Consider the following 16,658-nt stretch of genomic DNA (forward strand, 5'->3'; position numbering starts at 1 on the left):
TCTTCTAATGAGACATATAAATCCTGTGGTCAAGTAGGACACCTACTGGTTGACAAGAGCTATTGCATAAAGCTCAAATGGAAGGAACCCGTTACCAGATGTCCTTTCTCTTAAAACTCACACCGGATACTCAGGTTTGAATCCTGGGTAGGATATAAATGTTATGGATATTAGGTTTCCACTAACTGAGGCCTGGAATCAAACCTGGGACCTTCGGCTTCCCCAGCAGGCTTTCTAAACTACCGCCGCCCCTGCTTCAGCTATGGCACCCCCAAATCTATAAAATTGCAACAACTTCACAATATGTAGAGGTCATCTCTTGAATCTCTCTCTCAGCTATCGGCCCTTGGTCTGAAAAACATTGAAGACCGCTGTCCTTTCCATAGAAGACATGCTGGTTTACATGTAATCCTAATTACTAGTAGTCGTGGTGACTGACAATCCATGTATACTATATGGTAATCTCTCAAGAACAGATCAGAAAAGCAGAGGTCGCTGTTTTTCATTTTCTGTGGGGTCTGGCTACGCGAGACTAACTATATGGTGAGACAGGCCATGTATTCACTGGCAGCCCTAAAGCACCATCTGTTGACCATAATACATAAATAACTGAACATGAAAACAAACAGATAATCATTTTTAACAATTATCAACTTTATTATTCACACAAACATAAAAATATGATACAAACTGAGGTCAGACAAACACAGAGTGAAAATTTAAAACAAGGAGAAAATAGAAGGTTGTGATTGGATGAGGAATAGCAGTGCTTCAGTCTTTGAAGGTGGAGTGGAGATGAGCTTTATACGCTGAAAGACACAAGAAAACAAAGAAATATTATATTCTAACTGTTGGTCGGAAACCTTTTCATCTCCATATTTCAACTTTTTGTTTGTCATACAAGAGTGTTATGCAAAAATACCAAAAATAGCCGATCTGCAAGTTCTCAACGCGTAGCACATGAACACAAAACAGAATTTGGGAGTATATAACATATCGTTGCTGTAAGGCAGAAACCTCATATTCAAACTTTGTGTATTTTCGTACATTAATGCCCTACTACTTGATCATACTACAGTGCCACAAAAAAATGCATCAAAAGTAGCAGATCTACAAGCTCGAAACAGCGCAAAGTGACGCGTTTTGAGCTTTTAGATCTGCTACTTTTGAATTTCAATCCTGAAAAGTAACAGTTTTTCTATGTCAGGTTTCTATCCGACAGACACTGTAGATACACAGATATATATATACACTGTACAGTTATGAATAAAATTACCAAAATTGAAAATGTGAATAGCAAGTTGAAATACCTATAAAATAAGAAGTCTGAGAGCAGTTTCACCATACAACCACATAAGTCAACAAGGAATATCTTTGAATGTCAATTTCTAAATAACGGAGCAACTATCAGTTAGATATGACTCTAGAGCAGGGGTCTTCGACAGGGGGTCCGGGACCCCTAGGGAGTCCTCAGAGTTACTACAGGGGGGCCGCCAAATCTTTGTGTGATGGGAACTTTAAGAAAAAAATCTGTCCTTGGCCTGAAAACATTGGAAGACTGATTTAGAGATGTGTAGTTCCATCATGACAGTGTAAATACACAACCCAAACCTCTCTGACACAGACTAAACCCTGATTTATACTTCATCATCCAACGGTGTCACATGCCAAAAATAGCAGATAAACAAGCTCACAAAGCGTTGCGGACGCACGTTGAGAGCTAGTTTACCTGCAATTACTTCTTTTTTTTTAAAATATGTATTTATCATTTTATACTGAAATGATGATTTCCCTTGCTATCCCTCCTGGCACTCCCTCATGGTACATATCGTTGCTGTCCGGCAGGAACCAGCTAACTCCATTTTTCCGCTTTTGCATTTTTTTTCCATAAATCAGGGCCATTGAACACCCTTTACGTCTGTGTGTTGATTAAAACATTATTGAACCAATGAAAAGTATTAAAAAGTGCTTCTGACAAAACCAGCTAAATCCATTGGAACATCAAACTTTCTGCTAAACCAGCTAAGTTCACCATAGGGTGGTGGAGTTGGCTTAGCTGACTCCAGGCTCCACCCCCTTTTGACCTCCAACCTCATTGTGAGCTTGGAGGTCCATTCAGCTGTTCTAATCAATGATGAACAAAACCTCCTAAATCCACTTTATTTTTGTTTTTGTCATTTCCTGAAAAATGAACATTTTGGAGTTAGCTGGTTGCTGCCGGACAGCAGAGATATGGTATGTGTGCAAAGAAACTTATTTTCTCACTTTGACATGTGTTAACATAGAGCTCATCAACGTGTTGGTGGTGGCAGTTGTTTTATTTGTCCTGTAGAGTCTTTAATTTAGTTTAATATGTTTAATCAGAGAGCCCCATACACGATCCAATCTTCCCGTTGATACCCTGAAATCAATTTCCTTCCTACATCATGAGGTCTTTAAGCCATACAGATGCTTTAGGGGCCAGTGTGGATTTCCACACCAATAAACATCCTTCTTCTTGTTAATAAAGACTCTGCTTTATACTCCTCACAATAAATTGGTGATCTAATAAACCTCTAAACTATGCCATCTCTGCCCACTCTGACAGCTCTATGTTCCAAGCTTCAGCAAGGTGTTCAAAAATAGCAGTCCAGTAGCTTTGTAAGTGAGGACATGACCAAAACATGTGTTATGTTCGCTGGAGACATATGACATGATTTGACATCCATTACAAAAATCTGTATTTCTGCAATTTCAGACAGAAATAATCCCATGTGTGTATTGTTTATATTTCTATTGAATATCGTTGATAAACGTAAATATTTAATCAATGTACAGACATAACATAATGATGTTTACCTTCCTGGTTGTCCCACAGCTCAGCAGCAGCAGTGTTCAGAGGACTGTCGTTGTTTGGTTCTGAAACAAAACGAAAGATTTCATTACAAATAATTCAACAATGTATGTACAATGTGTTACACTCTAGTCTAGGGTACAGTTCTCAAATTTTCCCGTCCCTACGTTTTCGGGCCGGGCCTCAAATGTATGCACATTTTTATTATACATTTTTCACCCCAGGTTTTTGGGCCTAACATTATGGTAATTGTTCAGGCCTGCCCAGTTAGCGCCAAGCCTTCATTTTTAGGCCTGTTGAGAACTCTAGTCTAGGGGTTTCAGACAGGGAGCGATGGACGTGCCTACTAATTCATTTTCAATGAGAGACGAGCGACTAGTAGGGAGCCGGCCCGGACAATCTGAAGGGTGGAGAAGCCAGCAAGCAGGCGCGATAGCGTTAAATTGTCTCACACGCCAACTCCCGACAAAGGCTAGATTGTGGTCAGTCACGCAACTCACAGGACAATGATTTGATACAGCTGGCTGAAGCAGGGGTAGATCACCTGCTGTTTACTCAAGTACATTTACTCAAGTACTGTACTTGAGTACAATTTTGAGGCATTTTTACTTTACTAGAGTATTTCAAATTTTCAATCATTTTACTTCTACTCCACTACATCTCAAAAGGAAAATACTGTACTTTTAAACCACTATAATTATTTGAAAACTTGAGTTACTAGATACTTTGTAGATTTTGATTATTATTACAAAACCACTTCAGAACTATAAACTTTGGCAATCAGAAAATAGCCAATCTACAAGCTCACAACGCGTCACGAGCTTGTAGATCTGCTATTTTCAAAGGATTTTTATACATTTGAAAACTTCTGCATAATGAGTACTTTAAGTATATTTTTATGTCAATACTTTTGTACTTTTACTCGAGTCAATTTTGAATACCAGACTTGTGCTTGTAACAGACTACAACAGAGTATTGGTACTTCTTCCCTCACTGCTCACATGAGAGGTATTCCCACTGATCCAGTGAGAACGGAGGCGCTGTGTCGCTCCTCGTCTGAAAAGCCTCGTCTATTACTTCTTCTTAATGCAAGTTATCACACTTGTGGATTGCAGGTTAAAGAGAAATCAGCGTTGTTGCTAATCAATCATTCTGTGATGTCATTTCCATAATCGTCCTATCACTACAGTTACCTCAGCAGACTGTATGGACAGCAGAATGGACCTGAGGTCGTCCAGAGCAGACCATTTGTCTTTCAGGATGTCCAAACAGATAAAGCCCCGGTTATATTAACTTAGTTATCTAGTTCATTAGTTCATAGTATTTACCTCCCAGTAGACTCTGTATACTCAGCAGTATAGACCTAACGTCGTACAGGGCAGACCATTTGTCCTTGAGGATGTCCAGACAGATGAATCCTTGGTCGTCAACGTTCGGATGGAAACAGGAAGTGATGAATTTGACCCGCGGTGCTTTGTAAGGATAACCGCTGGGAAACTCCAACGATAGTTTATAACGTAGACCCTCGTATACCTGAAACACAATATATACATCAATGACTAATTACTTTAATTAGTAATACTTTTTTTTGTTTTACTTTTGAAATGCTGTGTGACACAGTTTTGAAAAATAAACATACATGGTGCAGTGCACAATAAAGTCAATAGGTGGCAGCATTGGCCAATCCACATGACACACACAGCTCATGTCTGACACTCACACATGAGTTTGTTGCAGAGAAAAGGCCTTTAAACAGCTAGGATTTGTTTGTTTTTTAAATGTAAGAAATGTGTGATGGTTATGCAAATAATCGCAATCACTGCTTTGAAAACCAGTACTGATAGCGTCCCGATATGAAGGGCAGCCCTGGAGTATTTCTGATGATGTCTCTCTGATCTTTCCACTCACTTTTAGCCCATTTGCTGAATTCAGCTGTATACCATAATAAGTAGGCACAGATCTTTGATCGTCTGGCAACGCCTGACTAGGGTTGAAATCAGAAACCGGACACATTTTGGAACCGTTTCTGGATTTTTAATCACATTGTCAGAGCTTCATGTCTGATAGACAATTACAATACTACTAGTGGTTCTCAAACTTTTTTATTTTTTCAAGGTTCCATTTGTACTCTTAGTTACAGACCTTGTAAGGGTCTATTTGGGACCCCCTCAAGTAACCCAGAGGGTCTCTGGACCTGAAAGCCTTTGAGAGCTAACAACGCCTCGCGATGCGAAGCATTGTGAGCTTGTAGATCTGCTATTTTCAAAATGTTTGCCTCTTATATTATTTGACAATTTGACCAATGTTTGACAAGTTTTTATAGTTTAGTTTGTTGATTACTTTTGATACAGTAATAGTCTTTTTCTTTTTAGGAATTGAAAAGGTCTTAAAAGTCCTTAAATTGTCAACTTCAGTCATCTGGGGACCCCCAAAACCACAGGTTGAGCACCACTAATGTAATTAATGTACGGTAACATGACATTACTATAATGTTAGGTTATATTAGTTACGTACGGTTCCTTGCGCTCCATCGATGGTTCCGATCCATTTAAACAAGTTTTCCGACTCTGGAAACGCAGAGATGCCCTTATCTCCTGACATCTGAAATACACAAAAAGAACATTAATAAACACACAAACAATACAACTCAACAACATTCATACACAAACAATACAATTCAACAACATTCATACACACAGTGTGGAACAGTGTGACAAACTGTCACAGCTGTGTCAAATAAATATAATTATCTGTGTAGGGTTTCTTTACTGATTGGATGAAATTGGAATCCTGACAATATATTGTCTGTTTATGAAAGAGCTGGAGAGACAGGGAGAGCCCTGTTACTGAACAAACTACTATGACAATATAGAGCCATTTAACACTTAATGGCAACACTTTGACAGAATTCATAAACTACAAATGTAGCAGGTGTGTGTGTGTGTGTGTGTGTGTGTCTGTGCACGCGCGTGCGTGCGTGCATATGTTTCTTACCATCAGTGTCATCAGCTCCTGCTGCAGTCTGCAGAGGGGAAGAGGAGGAGAGATGAAGGTTAGTTTTGAATCGTCCTCTACCAGGGTTGACACCATATCACACCACTAAGTATACCTCAGGCTCTACAATGTAGGCATTTATCAGACTCTCTTTATCCAGAGTGACTTACAGTAATCAAGGTAAACACATAGAATGAATGCAGAGAGACAGTGTAGTGCCTCAGTAAAAATGGATTAAAGCTAAATAAAATATCACCACAACATATTTGTATGACCAAGTCCTAGTGTGTGATCTGTGAAATGGTGTGAAAGGAGCCCTAAACAATTAACACAATATATTATGTACAATTATGATGTTTCAGTAATATTGTTCCTGCTGTTCTACGTTCAGCCAACCAGGTGAAGAAATCACAGATTGAGGTTTTAACCTTTGCTTTTATATGAAATATCCGAGACTGTTAAGATTTTATGGACAATGTTTCTGAACATATTGCAAGTTTGACCACTTGAAAATGTTAAAATCTTAAAATAGTGACTGAAAATAAATATTCCATCTACAGAGCTTGTAGATGGACTGTTTTCGCTGAGCTTCCATAGAAGACATGCTGACTTCTATGGAATCCAAATGACTGAAATCAGTCGTGGCGACAGAACTTTTATCCATGAATCTAGGATCACAGGTAAACCAGGAACCTACCTGGGCTAGACGGTAGGGCAGGGCAAGGAACCCAAAACATATCAAAAGTAAAACCAATATTCTGAACCAATTACCTACTTAATCTTTCTCATGTAGGTTAATTGAATAACCAAGCCCTTGGTGGAGCTGGATTGTTAGTATGGTTACAGTCCTGTTGCTATGGTGACAGTATTGTTACTATGGTTACCTCTTGGTGACAGAGCCCTTGGGCAGAGCTGTTTTAGTATGGTGACAGTATTGTTACTATGGTTACCTCTTGGTGACAGAGCCCTTGGCAGAGCTGCCGCTGGCCTCACTGCCCTTCAGAGATGATGTGTTGGATGAGGCTGCTGCTGGGTCCATGTTCTGAGACGCCATCTTTATGTTTACACTGTGGAGACATTATTATTAACGATTATTATTATTAGCGATCATTAATGCAGCTGGGTCCATGTTCTGAGACATCTTTACCGTTCACACTGAGGACGACATTATTATCATTATAATTATTAATCATGCCGATCCATGTTCCATGATTCCATCACCTTTATGTTTCACACTATGGAGACATTAAAACATACATACATTTGATGTAATATGTAATGATATTATAGTTATCTATGATTGGTATAAGCGTATAAGCCATGTAAATGGTGTTTGGATGACCTTAAAATATTGTCTACACTCTGACTCAACGACATCTACTTGATTGTATGGAGTGAATACATCTGTATACTTTATTCATATATTGTATTTATCTTCATCATATATCTTTATTGTGATGTTATTCTTCTGCACCTGTTGTTCTTCTATGGCCTGTATCTGTAACTTTTACCCCACGGGATCAATAAAGGTTTCTATCTACCCATCTATGACATGATCGATCCGTTTTAGAGATGTACCGGTACCATTTTCTCCTTCCCAATACCGACCGATACCCACAACCTGTGTATCGGTCGATACAGAGTACCAAAGCGATACCAGTGTTTAATTTACAAAAAATGTAGGACAGTGGTTCTCAAAGTGTGGTCCAGGGACCCTCTGGGATCCTTGAAGGGTTCCAAATGGACCCTTACAGGTCTGTAACTCTAAGATCGTACACATGGAACCAAAAGGACTGACAGGGCGGGGAGCTCATAACATGAACTTGTAGATCGGCTATTTTCGGTGATGTCTGACCGTACAAATCTGATCTGATCACTTGGAAATTACAGTGTGGACAGTAGGTCTTATAGATCAGATTTAATAACAGGGTAGACAGCAGGTCCTAAAGATCAGATTTAATAACAGTGTGCATTGTATTGCGTTTATATTTTAATAATATTCATACCATCTATAATGGTGTTCATATTGTGTTTATGTTAGCAGCTACAACTTGTAGATTTCCATGATTAAAATACAAAACATACATGAACCACTTAAGCACTTTTTAAAAATAATCTTAAACTATTCGAAAAATAGCCGATCTGCAAGCTTACAACGCGTCGCATCGTGACACGTTGTGAGCTTGTAGATCGGCTATTTTCAAGGCAAGATGTGTCAAATTATATGACAATCCTGTGTTTGGGTTAGCAGCTACCATTAGCATAGCAACAACACTTAAACATCTGAGGAATCAGACGCCATTCAACCAATAAAACACTAATAAATGAATAGAAGATAAAAGATGGAACAAAACGCGTTCTAAATGAAAGACATAATGAATAAGGATGATGATTAAATGCTGATAATCAGAGACTCACGCGGAGCAGGAAGTTTCTGAGGCTCTTCAAACACACGACGATTTCAAACGGAGACTAGTCCCCGCCCCCCTGTTTAAATGAACAAATCACTGACTCCCTCTGGACCGACGCGGCCAATCAACGCGCAGGACTACAAAACAAAGCAACGCGGCTCCGCCTCCCCAGTGAACAGGAAGTGACGTTTTACAAAATGAAGAGACGGAAAATATAATTATAACTCTATGAAAATATCCAGTGGTGGAAAAATGTTCAACTCCAAATGTTTTACTTAAGTAAAAGTATCAATACTACAATAGAAATACTCTGTTACAAGTAAATGTCTGGAATTCTAAATTTACTTGAGTACATTTAGAAAAGTATTGCTATCAAAATGTACTTAAAGTACCAAAAGTAGAAAGTACTCATTATGCAGAATGTCCCATTTCAAACGTTTTCAAATGTATAAAATCTTTTGAAAAAAGTAGATCTACAAGCTCTCAATGCGTCGCGTTGTGAGCTTGTAGATCTGCTATTTTCAAATGGCCGAAATGCATACAGGGCTGAAGTAGTTAATGTATGTTTTGTAAGAATAATCTAAATCCAAGTAACTAAAGTTTTTAAATAATTGTAGTGGAGTAAAAAAGTACAATATTTGCCTCTGAGATGTAGTGGAGTAGAAGTAAAAGTACTGGAAATTGGAAATACTCCAGTAAAGTAAAACAATACCTCAAAATTGTACTTAAGCACAGTACTTGAGTAAATGTACTAGTTACTTTATACCACTGCAAATAATTGTCTTAAAAGTTAAAATAAAATAATATATAAATATAATAAATACACTTTAATTAATTATAATACAAATACAAACAAATAAAAAATCATATACAAAATATAACAGACATTCAAATATTATTTTTGTTTAAAAATCTTACAAAGCCTAGTGACGTCACGGGCTGTGCGCCGGAAGTTAGCGTCTGTGTTTGCTTCTTAGAGCTTCGTTAGCAGCTAACGGCTAAAACAGAAACGCATGAGGACAGCATATTCGTTTTATCCTAAATATTAATACATATTAGTTCGTTATTGTTGTTGTTGGAGGTTTATGAGTTTAAAATGAACGCTCCGCCCGCCTTTGAGTCATTCCTGCTGTTTGAGGGAGAGAAGAAGATCACCATCACTAAAGACACCAAGGTTCCTAATGCCTGTTTGTTTACTTTAAATAAAGAAGATCACACCCTGGGAAACATCATCAGACAGTAAGTTATTACTATTATTATTATTATTATTATTATTATTATTATTATTATTATTATTATTATTATTATTATATTAAATAAAGAAGATCACACCCTGGGAAACATGATCAGACAGTAAGTTTATTGTTGTTGTTGTTATTGTTATTGTTATTGTTATTGTTATTATTATTATTATTATTATTATTATTATTATTATGTGTGTTTACATTAAAGAAGATCACACTCTGGAAAAAATACTTAAATGTCTTCAATTCATGAAGACATTTAAAAGACATACAACAACATATCAGGATTCATCAACACTAGTACCAATACAAGTATATGTACAGAAAACATGGGGGGATGGTCATTGTAAGATTATTATTATTAGATCACACTAGGAACCATTGGATAATATGTATTTGATATCAGTCTTACACCTACAGTTCTTCTATCCATATATTAAATGTCTCATTCCTCAATGTGTATTTGATGATAATGTTGGAACACACACATTTTAAATATTTATTTACGTCCACATAAACAGAAGTACAAGAATGCCTTGTACAAAGGACATACACACTACCAGTGCAGTCAGATAATGGGAAAACAGCCAGTTACAAAGTGCATATAAGGCAGAACATTGTTACATACAATAATGCTGGCATACTTGTCAAGCACAGCAGACAACAATCATGGGTAGAGGAAACAACGCCTCCTCCAAATTGAGCGGCTTCCTATTATAAGCAACTCTGATTGCCAAAACCAGGCACATTGTCCAAACAGTTTTCCACAAAATCATCGTGCACATCACTACGTTAACGACGGTAGTCGGTAGTTACGACGGGTGTGTTTAAGTTGCTATAAAAGCAACATTGGCGTTCACCGGTGCTTCACCTTCGTGTTCACACCACCTACTCCCAGCAACACACACACACACACACACACACACACACACACACACACAGTATAGGGTTGATGTCACACTCATATATCCATGACTGCGATATTCCATCAATTTCATGTATTCTATATACACAGCCATAGATCTATGCTGTATGGTTGAACTGCTGTATTTTAAAAAATACCAATACAATATTCAATCACTCAATCAAACTCTCATGTCCTCCTGTGTCGGGCATTAAAAGTGGCATCACTGCATTTGTACTGGCCCAATGATTGATTGCTAACTTGGGTTCAGATATTTTACTCTAGTTTCATATCCATTTTGAAGGTTCTGGCAGAAAACGTGTGTTTAGTCAAATATGTCCACTTTGTCATGACTTTGACACGGACCACATTCTCTCCACTTCGCCTCCAGTGAGCACATACACACAACTGACAGGTGTCATTAATTACCCCTCATCATGTGTGCCCCATACATACGATATGTGCTCACTGAATCAACCAGAGATGTACCGATACCGACTCTGATACCCATAGCTTGCTTATGGATCGATACCAAGTACAGATCCAATACCAGAGTGTTATAATAAAATAAATAAAAAATCTAGGTCAGTGGCTCTCAAAGTGGGGTCCAGGGACTCTCAGGGTTTCAAATGGACCCTTATGGGTGTGTGTAACTCTTGAGAGTGTACAAATGGAACCTTACGGGCCCATTTGGTTATGGGCCCATTTGTACGCTCAGAGTTATGGGGGTCCTTGAAATTAAAAGGTGTGTGTGTGTGTGTGTGTGTGTGTGTGTGGTTGTGAGTGGTTGTGAGTGAATGGTTGAATGTAATGCACATTTTTTTAAATGACCCACGGTCATGAAATTCCTGGAAAAGGTCTGGAATTAATCAAATGTTTTGGAAAAGTTTTGGACATCCATTGTTTTTGTCTAACATGAGGTGAAATATGGGTCAAATGCACAAGCTGCATGAGAGCGGCCTAATATGTATACAAGACTTCACCTGACGAAAATAATAGAACTGCACCGTGATATGAAATGTTGCACCATGATATGTTGTTAGCTTGTAGATGATCTGCTATTTTTGTCAAATGACACCTTTGCTCGAGTCTTGGTGCATTCATAACACAATGGCTTAAGATTCTTTATTATTGCTCTATATCATTGCTATAGGCCTGGAAGTGAGGTGAAATACTTTGGAAAAGTTTTCAAAATGTCATTGTTCAAAATGTGTGGTAACCCTGTAAAGTGCTGTTATGGCGCTATGTAAATTCAGTTTATTCGGTATATTCTGTGTAACAGAATATATATATATATACAACATAGAGTATATATTCTGTAATATAATGTATATATTCTACCCCCCCCCCCCCCCCCCCCCCTCCATCTTGTAGACAGCTGTTGAAAGACCCCCAGGTTCTGTTTGCGGGGTACAAAGTCCCTCATCCTCTGGAACACAAGATCGTCATCAGAGTCCAAACTACACCCGACTATAGCCCACAGGTAAGAAGAATACACTGTGTGTGCAATGAGTAACATTCATTAGAAGGACAATTTCGGTCACCAAAATGTCCACTGTCGAGCTATAATTATGATATAATAATAAGAGACAGCTTGTTTGAGCAGAAGATGGATTGTAATTTGACTTAACCCATTAAGCCCGGGACCGCATCTGTGTAACCACTTTCCACTATTTTATGCTTTGGCTATTCAAAAATAGCAGATATACAAGCTCATAGCGCGGCACAGAGTGCCGCGCTATGAGCTTGTATATCTGCTATTTTTGAAAGAAAATTGTGCAAATCTTTGAATTTATATATATTTTTAAAGCGAACATTTTTAACTCAAATCTTTGCTTCTGGGGGTCCCTGGAACAACATATTTTGAGATGGTCCGTATCATTTTGGGGGTCCTTCACGTGATAAGGTTTGAGAACCACTGATTGTTATAGCAACATAAGGGTTTCAGAAAACTGTTAACGATTTAGAAGACATTTGTAGAATCGTAATCGTCTTAATGGGTCAATGCAGTACCTCAAGTCAACCAGTAGGTGTCCTACTAGACCACAGGGCGTAAATGTGTCATTAGAAGAGCAGGGAGACCAAAGCACTGTAGATGGATTAACCTCTTCAAACCTCTATTGCAGGGGTCTTCAACCGGTTTTTCAGTCCAAGGACCCCTTAGCTGAGAGAGAGTTGAAGCATGGACCCCCACTACACTTTGTATAACATTGTGTTGCAGATTAATTTAACAGCACTATCATCAGTGTGTGTTGGATTCATGTTAACATGTATTTTCAGACATGTAACCACTTAAACTGTCAGTACTTAGTGAACTTGACGTTTCACTCTGTACTTGGTCAGCTTTTTTCCCCCCTCCACACCAAACCTCTTTGCCGAAAAGAGCCGATCTACAAGCTCACAACGCCTCGCTCTGTGAGCTTGTAGATCTGCTGTTTTTGGCCAAAGTTCTCCTCAGAATAGGGATGCTAGGGTTCAAGTGGTTGATGTATAAAATTAAATAAAAAGGTCAGATCTCACAAAGATTTGGCGCCCCCCCCCCTGTAGTAACTCCGAGGATCCCCTAGGGGTCCCGGACCCCCTGTTGAAGACAGACATGTGTAGGCGCTGTATTTAGACCGCTTTTTCCCCTCTACACCAATGTCTTCGTCAAAAATAGCCGATGAACCCTAGCATCCATATTCTGAGGAGAAAATTTGCCAGAAATAGCCGATCTACAAGTTCAAGTGGTTAATATATTAACTAGTAACTGTGTCTTGACCCCACAGTGGGTCCCAAATGATTTTGGGGGGTGGGGGGTCCCCAGATGATTAGCTTAATGTGCAGCATTGTTTTCTCACTCAACAGTAAACAAACCAACATACAGTATAAGTGTATACAGGGTATCTGAACACCACAACACACACAAAAAAATGACTGCGTCAAAAGTAATCAACAAACTATATTATGCAAAATGGTCAAACATTGTCCAAATTGTCAAATATTACCTAAGAAAGAGACAAAAATAGCCGATTAAATCAGCTATTTTCACAATGTTTATCTGTGGAACTGAGTCAAACTAAATGACATACAGTATGATTATTTTGGGGGGTCACGACCTGAAAAGTTTGAGTCTTAATGTCTTTACATACCAGGCACGGCAAGTTTATTTGTATAGCAAATTCAATGTGCTTTATATATCAAGAACAGAACACAAACACCATTTTGAAATGACATTAGGATGCATAAAGCTAAAAAAAGTAAAAAAGAACAAATAAAATGACAGTGCAGAAGAGAAAGAAAAATCGCTCAATGAAAGGCAGCGACGAACAGAAAGATCTTAAAGGGATAGTTCACCCAAAAAATAAAAACATTTCTGGATTAGTCACCCCATGGAGACTTGAATTGATGGATATTTTTTAGTTTTTGTCACATTCCTAAGCCAATAATTTGATGACAAGCAGACTCTTTGTGTCTCCTACCGGAACCACTGCCGGTCATCAAATTATTGGCTTAGAAATGCGACAAAAACAACAAAAATATCCATGAATTCAAGTCTCCATGGGGTGACTAATCGATTATTTTGGGGGGTGAACTATTCCTTTTTAAGGTGTCATTTTAGAATAACTAAAAGTGGGAGCAGACGTGCAGATTTCTGGGGTGTTTGTTCCAGATATGTGGAGCATGTAAAACTAAATGCTGCTTCCCCACAGGTTAGTTGTGATTCTAGGGACAGAAAGGGTGGTTTATAATATCGCACAAGATCAGAAATGTATTTTCGATTAACGATATTATCGCAATAGGCTCTATTCACAGCAGCCATATTGTGAAGAAATTCACAGGTGTTACCAATGATACTAATGAAGGCTCTGCCTCTGTTCCATTCTGGTCAAACAGAGTCAGGGTGCTGATATTGTGCATGTTGGCTCACTGGAAACACTCTGCTACACCAGTGGGTCTAAAGTTGGGGTCCAGGGACCCTCATGGGCTTCCAAATGGCTCCTTACGGGTGTGTAACTCTGAGAGTGTACAAATGGTTCCATTTGTACACTCTCAGAGTTATGGGGGTCGTGCAAACCACTGTGCTACACTAAATGGAACAGAGCCTTCATTAGTATCATTGGTAACACCTGTGAAGGAAGTGATAATATGGCTGCTGTGCATAGAGCCTATAATCAAAATATGCTTAAAACTTAAAATGCCACTTTTTGTTAACAACTTGAACCCAGGTCTGTAACTCTAAGAGTGTACAAATGGACCCATACAGGTCTGTAACTCTGAGAGTGTACAAATGGAACACGTCCCCCCCCCTATTCTGGGGGGAACTTTCACCAAGAATAGCCAATCTACAAGCTCACGCAACGCGTTGTAAGCTTGTAGATCTGCTATTTTTGGCTAATCAATTTGTGTAGAGTGAAATAAGAGTATGCTAAATGCCCTCTTTACAGGTATAGAGGGGTTTAAGTGGTACTGAATTTGCAGCTCAACCAAAGCTTACTCATCCTATAGTGTATGACGGAGGACAATTTCACGATAATTTAAAATCTCTGCGATACAATTATTTTGAGCATTCTTTTTATCACTATAAACAATAATAATTATTTATCGCCCCATCCCTAATTCACATGTTAACTAACTGTGTCTTGTTGTTTTATCTCTTGGTGTGTACAGGAGGCGTTCACCAACGCCATCACAGATCTGATCTCAGAGCTGTCTCTGCTGGAGGAGCGCTTCAGAGTGGCCATCAAGGACAAGCAGGAAGGCATCGAGTAAACCTCGCCACGCCATTGGCTGCTGTGGAGCCAACATGGCCCGTCCAGCAAATTAACAGCCTCGCCCATTGGCTGCGGTGGAGCCAACATGGCCGTCCAGCGAATAAACGGCCTCGCCATTGGCTGAGGTGGAGCCCATCGGGGGGACGTATTGACCTCTGTTTACCGAAAACGACACGTTATGTAGAGCTGTTTGTTTGTTTTTGACCAGAATGAGGTTGACTTTTCAGTTGTTAGGATTAATGTCTTATTGTTGTTGATAACGGATGTTTTTGTTTTTATATATCTGACATTAGTTCACATTAAAATGTCTTAAAACACATTGAAATGGCTTTTTTTCATGCATCCGTTTTATATAAATAGTTTCATAATTGTATTAACCCTGCGAGCTTGTACATCTGCTATTTTTGGACATTTTTGAAAAATCTTGAGTCGTTTTGAATTACAAAAAAAATTAGAACTACTTCTCTAGAAGGCATTTGTAGAATCCGCCTCAGGTCTTAATGGGTTACAATCACATGAATCTGATCCTGTCATGAGTCATGACAGCTGAACATCAGGTGAAAATGGATGATCTAATAGATAACATGGATTAAAGTTCATTTGTATTCCATAGAGGTCAGTGTTATGGCAGTATTGGACTGTCAAATATTGATCTATCATTTCATGATTGTATGTATAGTGAGATTCCATTTGCTCCACACCCACTGTGGTTGGTAACCAGACGTGTCTCTCCTTTGCTAGCCCATTGAGACCTGGAACGCATCTGTGTCACTTTATGATTTGAGCAAAAAAAAACATTATTTTACATTTTCGCTATTCAAAAATACAAGCTCAAAAATACAAGCTCATAGCGCGGCACCGAGTGCCGCGCTACGAGCTTGTAGATCTGCTATTTTTGAAAAATCGTGAACGTGTGTGAATCTTTGAATGTATATAGTTTTAAAGAGAACATTTTTAACTCAAATCTTTGCTTCTGGGGTTCCCTGGAACAAAATATTTTGATGGGGGTCTGCGGCCAAATATATATAATTTTGGGGGTCCTTGACATGAAAAAGACTGAGCACCACTGATGTAGAAACATACGTTTTTCAGAAAACTGTTGGGATTTAGGAGACATGTAGAATCGGCTTCAGGTCTCAATGGCTTAAGACCTACAGTGATTTTGGCAAGACACATGCATTCATATTATACAGTATATCCATTAATGACTGAATTAACGTGAGCTTATTTACTGATGAATTGAGTACAATGGATCACAATGGGAACAAGGCCCTCGGGGCTTTTTGTGTTATCTTTTTAGCATAGGGGGAGAACGGGATAAGATGACCCAGTGGGTGAGTTCAAGTTGACCCACCCCCTATATAGCTTTAATTGCTTTATCTCATTTTGCATTGCTTCCAGGACGAAGGAAAAGCGGCTCATCTTACCCCTATACCTTTTTGACCACCGACTGTACTTCATGTACTGTTAACAGTAATAGGCTCTATGCACACCAGCCATATTATCACTTCCTTCACA

The 16,658-nt window shown here is 38.7% G+C and overlaps 2 protein-coding genes across 3 annotated transcripts; one reads left to right on the plus strand and one right to left on the minus strand.

Annotated features, from left to right (window-relative positions):
- Positions 1 to 633: 633 nt before the first annotated feature.
- Positions 634 to 8,288, minus strand: ube2c (ubiquitin-conjugating enzyme E2C). The gene is made up of 7 exons (XM_084062406.1): positions 8,246 to 8,288; positions 6,778 to 6,894; positions 5,828 to 5,855; positions 5,348 to 5,434; positions 4,162 to 4,366; positions 2,839 to 2,898; positions 634 to 809 (listed from the first exon to the last, which is right to left on the minus strand). The coding sequence occupies exons 2-7, from the start codon at positions 6,879 to 6,881 to the stop codon at positions 772 to 774; spliced, it is 522 nt and encodes a 173-aa protein (XP_083918532.1). The 5' UTR covers positions 6,882 to 6,894; positions 8,246 to 8,288; the 3' UTR covers positions 634 to 771.
- Positions 8,289 to 9,180: 892 nt separating this feature from the next.
- On the plus strand, positions 9,181 to 15,459 carry polr2j (RNA polymerase II subunit J). 2 transcript variants are annotated; one of them, XR_014601197.1, is made up of 4 exons: positions 9,181 to 9,477; positions 11,761 to 11,869; positions 15,037 to 15,231; positions 15,272 to 15,459. XR_014601197.1 is itself a non-coding variant. In XM_084062962.1 (3 exons), exons 1-3 carry the CDS (start codon positions 9,335 to 9,337, stop codon positions 15,136 to 15,138), a joined length of 354 nt encoding a protein of 117 aa, XP_083919088.1. In that variant the 5' UTR covers positions 9,181 to 9,334; the 3' UTR covers positions 15,139 to 15,459. The 2 variants fall into 2 exon arrangements, 1 of the variants encoding a protein (XP_083919088.1); XM_084062962.1 differs by having other exon boundaries at positions 15,037 to 15,459.
- The last annotated feature ends 1,199 nt before the right edge of the window (positions 15,460 to 16,658 follow it).

This window comes from Gymnoscopelus microlampas, assembly GCF_963454915.1.
Source record: "Gymnoscopelus microlampas genome assembly, chromosome: 7".
In the NCBI taxonomy this organism is placed as follows: domain Eukaryota; kingdom Metazoa; phylum Chordata; class Actinopteri; order Myctophiformes; family Myctophidae; genus Gymnoscopelus; species Gymnoscopelus microlampas.